Consider the following 9,012-nt stretch of genomic DNA (forward strand, 5'->3'; position numbering starts at 1 on the left):
TTCATACAAATACCTAACAACAAAACAACTCCAACTCAACTTTATTTCACAATTTATTATTACATATCTAATGAATTATATGTTTGGAAGTTATATACCTAGAACCAAAATCTAACAAAAAAAAAGTTCAAACTTGTTTGAACTTGTTAGTAAAGAAGTTAATATTCATATCTAAACATTTAAAAAAATTTCATACTCATTTAAATTGGGTATATTCTCAAACTGTAGGAGCCTCTTCTGCAGTAATTTTTTTAAAAAAAGTATTAAGTGACATTTTTTTCAGTACATTTTAGTGACTGATATATTTTATTAAAACCAGTGGGCAGTGGCATCTGTGTTTTTAAGTAGTCGTCCAATCCAACCCAACTGGGACATAATTTACTATTTACGATTCTCCTAAAATGCCAGTTTCCAAATGTCACTCTACTAAATTTTCATTTCTATTTGTCACCCGGTCCCCACTAATTCTCTCCTATGTGTCACTATTTTCACTTTTTGCGTTCACATGGCATCAATTTTTGCATTTCCCTCCCTCTGACATGGAGGATGAGGCCAAATGACTGGAATGTCCTCAGGCCCACCTGTAAGGCTTCTTTCTCACACCTAGTTGAGCAGAAAGAGGAGGGGGAGAACTAGCCACCGTCAGCAAGATTGACGACGCCGGCGTATCCTCCTCGATGGTGACCATCTGCAGTCGCGCCGCCCGTCGTGGCCACACTCTAGCCTGAGCCCACGTACTTCTTCTTCCCGCACCTAGTTGGGCATAGAGAGGAGGGAATGAGAGAGCGAGCCACCGCCGACGAGATGGAGCTGACGGCCACGACATCGGCATGTCCTCCCCGACGGCGACACCGCAGTCACGCCGCCAACCACGACAACGACTCTAGTGATTGACGCCCTCGACGAGCTCCCATGACAACGTCGCGAGTCCTCCTTTCCTCCCTCGACGGCGGTGAACCTCAACGAATCTGAGGACGGTGGCCGGTGGACAAGGCGTCGACAGATATGTGGCTAGCCGCGATAGACCAGGGGCATCGATAGGAGGTGGAGGACGGCGTCATGGCCGTGGCAGGCAGTGGGCAGCAGTGTGATCGGGAGTGCTCACCGTCGGGGACGCGTCAACACCGAGCGGCCACCGGCCATCTCTCCTCTCTGCTCCGCACACTCCGTGAGTGGAAGGAGGGAAGAAGAAGCCTTACAGATGGGCCCGAGTACGTTTGAGTCCTTTGGCCTCATCCTCCACGTTAGAGGTAGGGAAATGGAAAAATTGATGCCACGTGAATGCGAAAAGTGAGAATAGTGGCACATGAGAAATAATTACTAGTGGGGACTGTGTAGCAAATGAGAATAAAATTTTGGTAAATTGATATTTGGAAACTGGAATTTTGGGAGGATGGTAAACGGTAAATTTTCCCCACCTGTCCCTGGTCCAAAGTCCAAACCCCCTCAAACCCCATCCCCTCCCCCAATCCTTCCCCCGAACCCCCAATCCCGGCGGCGGCGGCGAAGATGATCATACCAGTGCGCTGCTTCACCTGCGGCAAGGTATCCCTCGTCTCCCCTTCCCACGCTTCGCGCCTTGGTGATGGTAGGGTTTTGGTTCGTTCTTCCATCGCGTTCGTTTAGGGTTTAGTGGCCTGTTACGCTGATTACGATACTTTCGTGATTTGTTTGGTTGTTTTGGTTTCGCAGGTGATCGGCAACAAGTGGGATCTCTACCTCGACCTCCTCCAGGCAGACTACACCGAGGGGTAGGGCGATTCTTTTTTTTTTTTTTTTTTACTTTGCCCAAGTTAGCATTCCACGATTTGATATCTGCTCTGCAGCGTGTTGCAATCTTTCTTTACTGTGTCAAAATCCGTGGATGATTGGGGGAGTCTGTACATGTTGGGTGTGGATTATATATGGAGCCGTACGGGTTCTTGGCCTTGCTAGGGAACTCGAATTTCAACCATGCCTCTTTTGGTGGGATGAATTCAGTTTAGTATGTATTGCCAAAGTGTGGGTTGTGCGGCGATGTTGCGCCTTTAATTTACAGGAGAAGGCTCGATTATGGGTTTTTAAGGTTTTAGGTAGTCGAGCAGCCTCTTGGATGCAATAGACGTGCACAATGGCTGCTGCTGCTCTTCTAGGAGATAAGTCTGCTGGTCTTTTCTTGAAATATAAATCTTGGTTCAGCCCATGTGAACACAAGGGTTGATGTGGAGTAACTAGAGTAGTAGTAGATTGTAGAATAGATTTAATCAGGGGTTACAATACGAGCGACAGGTTACAAATGGCATGCTTCCATGGCCACTGAATCCATTCCTTCTTGGTATCCATTTATGTGCACATGGTATGTTAAGGATGTGTTTTGGCCCTGTAGGAACTCGCAACTACCTGTTTAACAGCTTAAGTAGGAGGTTAGCTAATGTCTCGTGGTGTGTGGTAGCATGCTTCTTTTATGTCATCTGCGTTAAGGATGCCTCAGTGCCACTGCCTCCATCTCAGATTGGCTTGTTTTCTAAACCATGCTGTAATTCTGGCTTATGCTTTATCTGGATACTTTTAGCACAGCCAGGAATCATTAAATTTCCAGTCAGTCTAAGCATGTCCATAGCATTATTCTCACAAGTAATTTTGTAGCGGTAGGGTACTATTCCTTACACAAGGATTTAATAGAACCTTTTGATCACAGTTACTTTTGATGTTTGCTGCCTCTTTTGGTTCAAGGCTAAGTTTGGACACCATTGAACAAAAGCTACCTGTGCCTGTTTTTTTCCTATGCATTCTAAAGTTGTAAAAATGGTAGTTCCTTTTTTGTCAGATTAACAAATCCCGAATGGTATTTTTGACAACCTTCTATAGCAAAGTACAGTTTCTTATCAGTGTGCTTATAGCTGATATAAATCACAGTATGAGATCATCCGCTGTGATCACTGTATATGATCTAAATTGCATATGAATGGAGGGTGGGTAGAAGTTTCTTGAGTATTGGCTTGGCCTTCTTTGTTATTTCAAACTCTGGTACCCTGTGTATGGTTAATTTCTGATTTTAGCTTGCTACCAAGATCATGATCATTCTGTATTTACACCTATTTTCAGGGATGCTCTGGATGCTTTGGGCTTAGTCCGTTACTGCTGTAGGCGAATGCTGATGACCCATGTTGACCTCATTGAGAAGCTGCTCAACTACAACAGTAAGTTCATTCCGTTTCGTTGCACAATCTTGGCATTGTTTCTCTGCTTCCAGCAAATGCCACCAGCCACTAACACTACTATTCGTTGCCAGCTCTGGAGAAGACTGAGACCACTGCTGGCAATTAGATGAACCTCGCATACTCCACCGCTTCATTGCACCTAGTATCCTTTAGTCTAGTGTTTATGCTGTGTTTGACACATCTAAACAAACAGTGCTGCTATGCTTATGCAAAAAGCTGTTCTTTGCACATTAGTGAATATGGATGGACTTGACCATTTCCAATGTACCCAGGAATTCTCCAGCTGTGTTTCTTCTATCATCTATGTAACTGTTGCTAATGTGTATTGACAGCTTGAAAGCCAACTTTATTCTGAATGTCATCTCGTCATTTCACGGCAATTTATCACTGCTTATCTATTGCTTGAGCTATATACAACTGACAAATGCATGATATTAAAATACTTCATGTGTGGTGCATTTGGCCTCCATTGTAAGATCTGTGATTCCATGAGATGGTTACTACAATCGTGTGCTGTTGCCTGTTAGAACTGTAACTCCATTTGATGAATGGCTTCTTCAAAAGGGGGAAAACCATCCATACATTTGTCCCTAGCACAATCCAGAGAGGCATGTGACCTGAAGGTGTTTAGCAGTTCAGGCTAGAGGTATTATTTATTCTCCATGTTCCTAAGTGTCACTGTTATTCTTTTTTTTTTTTTCCATTCTTGTCGGCAAGTAGGATGGTCATGGCATGATGTCGGTTTGCTCATGTTGGCATGCATGCACAAAAATGCTTTTTTTTCCAAGATCCCTTCAGTTGTCGGATGCACACTGTTTCTCAAGGGGTTTAGTCCATGTGAATTTGTTATGCCCCATGTGATGTAACATGTCCCAACTGGGCTCTTATGATATGATTTAGCTTTCGTTTTCCACGATCTTTTTAATAAAATTCGCCGTACCGACCTGATCTAATCGTCCAACGTCATGATGCAGATGAATGATTATTTGTGAAACCGACACTACTGATTAATTAGAGGGTAGGATTTTTTTTTTTTCTTAAAAGGTGTTTAATGATGGCCATACATCTTCCTATGAGGTGCATATTGTAGCTTGATGTTTTGCAGAGGTGACCACATGTCATGAATTTAATCATCTTGGGACAATTTGATGAGGATATATATCAATTTTAATTCTTTAAGCAGAGATGTTTACTTTATCCAAAAGAATGACAAAATGGATTATATCCAACAAGAGTGACAAAGTGGATACAGGAAAGGATTGATTTGGGAGAAAACCTGCAATAACAATCTTCCTAGTTTATTTCCCACTTTCTCATCCTTTGGATGAGAGAATTTTGGTTTATAACAAGGAAATTACATCCTTCTGAGATGATAGAACAGACCCATAACTTATGGGAGAACAAGATCTAAGACATCAGATTAAAGGACAGACTTGGAGGAGGGCATTTTGCATGTGCCACTTCTCATCCAAGGAACAAAAGAAGTTAACTTAAGAAGAAGGGGAAAAAAGATCTATACCTACTATACAAAAATGACTAGTATACCATGGACTGATCAATCAAAGCTCGACGATCGGCTCCATCTTCCTCGTAAATACTCTTCCAGGGAAGTGTTCGCAGCGATGAAATCGTTGCTGCTGACAGAGGCAGAATCGTCATCGACATCGAATGCAAGATTGATGTAGGACTGGATGTTGCGGTTATTCTCTGGCAGTGTAACCACAGGTTCATCACCATCGCTCTCGTATGACAATCCTACTTCTGATCTAGCCCACTTCAGAATACCATTTTCGCCGTTAAGTAGCTTCAGAACCTGGTATATACACCAAGCTGTGTGTAAGATACAGCACAATGGAAACAATATATGAACTTAGGCATTGGATGCATCAGAAAAACAAAATCTTACAACTGCAATGTGAGGACGGCGTTGAGGTGTTGGTCTGATGCAGAGGGAAGCAGCAAGGGTCATCCTCTCCACTTTGTTGGCATGGTCCTCTGTAGGCAAGTTAGGATCCACAAGTTGTGTGAGTTTTCCTCCCTGTATGATGGAGTTTGCCTACATACAAAAACAACCCTCATTATCTGCTCTTTATCATTATGCAACCTAAGCTTTGGGTCCAAAGAAATGAAGGATAGAACATGACACTTACCCACATCACTAGGCTCTCCTGACCTTTCGGACAACCAGTGCAAAGCGGTTTCTTGCCTGAAATGAGTTCAAGAAGGACGACACCAAAAGCGTATACATCAATTTTGTCATTCACCTTGCCATGCATGAAATATTCTGGAGCCAAGTATCTGCAAAAGATATGCATACACTGGTAAGGTAAGGTTGCCACAACCCAACAAAAAAAAAGGTGAAATAGCAAACAATCAATTAGCTAACAAACCCGAAAGTTCCAGCAACATCGTTGCATGTGATCTGCGATGTTGCATCAGTGTCCCAGAGCGCGAGGCCAAAATCTGATAACTGCATAACAAGACGTTGAAATTGTAAGCTCACTTAATTTGATACAGCACAGGAACTGAAGATTTTTCATGATGTTGAATGGGCAAATGTTACCTTTGGCTCAAAATCCTCTGAGATGAGGATGTTTGATGACTTGACATCCCTATGGATCACTGGACGATTGTTGCCACTACCATGGAGATAATCTAGTGCATGAGCAACTCCAAGGGCCACATTGAACCTCTCGGTCCATCCGAAGAAGTTGTCACATCCTTTCTCACCTGTGTGACATCAGAATAAGATGGTTTTCTTGATAAATGGCAATGTTAAAGGGAGAAAAACTAACAGGTGGTAGAAGTTACATAACATACCATGCAGTATCTCTTCCAGACTGCCTCTTCGCAAGTACTCGTACACCAACAGAAGGTCAGTGTCCTTGAAGCAGAAACCGGCAAGCGATATAATGTTCTTGTGGCTGAGGGAGCTGACAATCTCAATCTCTGAGACGAACTCCTTCAGCACTTCATCGGAATACTTCAAGATCTTTACTGCCAATTCCTTGCCATTTTCTAAGCAACCTTTGTAAACTTGGCTAGTGCCACCTTGTCCAACTATACACTCTGCAGAAAACAACCAATCTGGTCACTAAACCTAGCATGTCTAAAAATTTTAGCAATAACAGAGAAAAAGTGAAATTCTTACCAGGTGAGAAATCAGAAGTGATCTTTGCAAGCTCGCTGTGACTGAAGGTAGAATAAACGGAAGGGAATTTTTCTCTGAGTGCAATCAACTCCTCTGGAATTTCTTTATCCGAGGAATTATCCAATTCCTCGATCACCACAGAAGACTTTCCTGAATTGCTTCTCGAAGGGACAGCCACCCGGTCACGCAAAATACGACTAGCACTTGTGATGCCATCTGGTGTTGTGGTTCTGTACTCTGAACAGACTGGTGAAGCTGACGAATACCTACTAGGTAGCCGCATTGCCCACTGCACCACGGACATCTTCGATCTGTCATGCGAGGCAGGTTTTCTGTCAGGCAGGAACTTCTTCCTAAGGAAGGACCAGCCAGTTGCCACTTCTGGTGATTCACGACGGTGAACCTTCATTGGGACTAATGCCAATGAAACTTCTCTCGTTGGTGCCGGAGAGCTTGGTGGCATGGTGACAGCCCGGAAAATGGACCTGTTATCTTGTTCACACTCATCCCGAAGTTTCTCCCCAATCACAGAAGTCAGGAGCTTCCGGTAACTCCTCCTTGGTGTCTCTGTCACTGCATTCCATTTTACAGACTTCAGCATATGCTGAATTTACAGCCGCCCATGCCAAGAAATGAGAATAAACTGAAAATGAAATTGTGTAAGTAGCATACTTGTGCTAGCACTATGGTATGGTTCTTGCTGTACTGCATCTTTATGAAAAAGAATCTTGCCGTTGTTCACTGCAAGAACCGAGCATCCAGTAGGAACCCTCTTTGCACAGTACTTGGCAACAGAAATGGAGGAGGATCTACTGTTTGGGAGCAAACAATAGTTCCAACATCAGAGAACAAATTATACTTAGGATCAACACACAGTAAAAGTGTGTCAAATTAATTAGGTACCTAAAAGATAGAGAATTCTTCGCAACACCAAGGATGAGATGCGCAGCGCCGTAGGAAGCCGCTTCTTTCACCAGAGTTTTCCGGATAGATGATCCTCCACAGACCTTGAGCTCCAAATTAATCTGACGAATTTAAAGAGGAAAAGCACGATGAAAAGAATTTTCTAGCCAACCTCTCAGCTAAACCCCAAGCGGTCAACTAGCAAGCGAATAATTTTACAAGCATCAGAAAATTAATTCTTCATGAATACTGAATGAACAAAACTCTAGCTGTCAAAATTTACGGTCCTGAAATTTCCGACGCGCTCAAATCCTCAAAAAAACGATGTGAAAAAAAAAATCAGATCATCCAGTAAAAAATAAAAATTTAGGGACAGTTACCCAGTAAAAGGGGAAGAGAAACAGCTCAAATACTTGAGGGAGCAGCCCAATCAATTATGAGCCGAATTTGGAGCCGTTTGCGAGGAAAAAAGTTGCACCGCCACCATTGAATAGGAGGCGAGAAAGAAGTAACCGATGCGAAAAAAGCAGAAGCACAAGAAACGGAGATCACTGACCTGCTTGAGGTTGCAGAAGCCGTCGTACACGGCGAGCACCGACACCAGCGAGTCCTCCGCCGCGTCGCTCCTCTCCTCCAATCCCACCGCTCCTCCTGCTGCTGCTGCTGAAAAAGGAGCCCAAGATGAGAAAAGGAAAAAAAAATCCCCAAAAAAAGATGAGCAGGCGAGGCACAAGGAAATGGCAAGAGATTAGAAACAGCGAGCGAGACTCGCACCGGCGGCGGCGGCGGCGACGTGGAGGGCGACGACGCGGTCCCCGGCATTGGCGACCTTGACGAGCGCCCACGTCAGCAGCTCGCGGCTCGCCGCGTCCCTCCTGATCCCCACCACCACCGTCCTCCTCCCCCTCCCCACCGCCGGCGACGCCGCCGCCGCCGGGAGCAACCCTCCTCCTCCTCCGCCGCCGCCGCCGCGCGCGCCGTCGGGAACAAGCAGCCGCATGGCTGCCGCGCGAGCTCTCTCCCCTCTCCTCTCCTCCCTCGCAGCCGCAGAGATAGAAGCAAGAGAGAGAAAGTAGAGAGAGAGATTTGTGTCAGCGATCCGAGGGAGGCTGCGTCGTTTTATGCGGCCGCTTGCTCAAGTCAGCGGCGTCCCTAAACCCGTAATTAATCCTTAATCCCGTTGGTTAATCACCTGATTCAACCGCCGTTACCTGCCGTTTCTTCCCCCCCAACTGCTGTTACTTCCTCCGCAGGTATACTCTTCGTAGTTACTAGTACAGCTTCTTTTTTTTTTCCTTTTTCTTTTTCTTCGCTACGTTGCTACTACTAACTATTTTAAAAATAGAGTAAATTGTGTTTAGGGCCACTTTTTATCACCGAAGTTTTACTTTAGACTACCCTTTAAACCATCTTTTCATTTTGGATCAGATTAGTTTACCTTTGTTTCACTTTGAACCATCCCAAAAATTTTTCTCGAGCACATAAATGACTTTAACCACATTGGCACCTAAAAACCAATAATCTTCCCGACTTATATGCAGACTATTCTTCGCAACATTAGAGGGTAGATGCAGCTAGAAAAGTGACTTGTGTGGTCCAAACTGCAACAAGGTAATCTTACCTAGTCTAAAGTGAAAATATTAGCTAAAGGGTAGCCCAAAGTCAAACTTTAGACCAAAGTCCAATTAACTCTTAAAAATATAGCACAAATACATATGCTCACAGTGAGCGCATATTCATTCCCATTTCTATGAGTAT

General features: G+C 44.1%; 2 protein-coding genes across 4 annotated transcripts; one reads left to right on the forward strand and one right to left on the reverse strand.

The window, feature by feature from the left end:
• The first annotated feature begins 1,428 nt into the window (after positions 1-1,428).
• On the forward strand, positions 1,429-3,530 carry LOC127754077 (DNA-directed RNA polymerases I, II, and III subunit RPABC5). Its single transcript, XM_052279540.1, has 4 exons — positions 1,429-1,545; positions 1,693-1,751; positions 3,085-3,179; positions 3,272-3,530. The coding sequence occupies exons 1-4, from the start codon at positions 1,510-1,512 to the stop codon at positions 3,304-3,306; spliced, it is 225 nt and encodes a 74-aa protein (XP_052135500.1). The 5' UTR covers positions 1,429-1,509; the 3' UTR covers positions 3,307-3,530.
• Positions 3,531-4,447: 917 nt separating this feature from the next.
• Positions 4,448-8,339, reverse strand: LOC127755563 (protein kinase STUNTED-like). 3 transcript variants are annotated; one of them, XM_052281241.1, is made up of 11 exons: positions 8,029-8,339; positions 7,811-7,914; positions 7,255-7,376; positions 7,024-7,163; positions 6,352-6,924; positions 6,021-6,269; positions 5,764-5,930; positions 5,591-5,670; positions 5,351-5,498; positions 5,107-5,256; positions 4,448-5,013 (listed from the first exon to the last, which is right to left on the reverse strand). In XM_052281241.1, exons 1-11 carry the CDS (start codon positions 8,252-8,254, stop codon positions 4,756-4,758), a joined length of 2,217 nt encoding a protein of 738 aa, XP_052137201.1. In that variant the 5' UTR covers positions 8,255-8,339; the 3' UTR covers positions 4,448-4,755. The 3 variants fall into 3 exon arrangements, with proteins under 3 accessions (XP_052137201.1, XP_052137200.1, XP_052137199.1); XM_052281240.1 differs by having other exon boundaries at positions 7,024-7,160; positions 7,811-7,917; XM_052281239.1 differs by having other exon boundaries at positions 7,811-7,917; positions 8,029-8,338.
• Positions 8,340-9,012: the final 673 nt, after the last annotated feature.

The sequence above is a fragment of the Oryza glaberrima genome, chromosome 11 (genome assembly GCF_000147395.1).
Source record: "Oryza glaberrima chromosome 11, OglaRS2, whole genome shotgun sequence".
In the NCBI taxonomy this organism is placed as follows: Eukaryota; Viridiplantae; Streptophyta; class Magnoliopsida; order Poales; family Poaceae; genus Oryza; species Oryza glaberrima.

Excerpts from the sequence above, each read along its gene's own strand:
- LOC127755563 (XM_052281239.1), bottom strand. The coding sequence starts at position 8,254 with ATGCGGCTGCTTGTTCCCGACGGCGCGCGCGGCGGCGGCGGCGGAGGA. Across the intron at positions 7,164-7,254 it reads AAGAATTCTCTATCTTTTAG|TAGATCCTCCTCCATTTCTG; the intron begins GTACCTAATTAA and ends GCTCCCAAACAG. Across the intron at positions 6,270-6,351 it reads CACTTCTGATTTCTCACCTG|AGTGTATAGTTGGACAAGGT; the intron begins GTAAGAATTTCA and ends TGTTTTCTGCAG.
- LOC127754077 (XM_052279540.1), top strand. The coding sequence starts at position 1,510 with ATGATCATACCAGTGCGCTGCTTCACCTGCGGCAAG. Across the intron at positions 1,546-1,692 it reads GCTGCTTCACCTGCGGCAAG|GTGATCGGCAACAAGTGGGA; the intron begins GTATCCCTCGTC and ends TTGGTTTCGCAG. Across the intron at positions 3,180-3,271 it reads GAAGCTGCTCAACTACAACA|CTCTGGAGAAGACTGAGACC; the intron begins GTAAGTTCATTC and ends ATTCGTTGCCAG.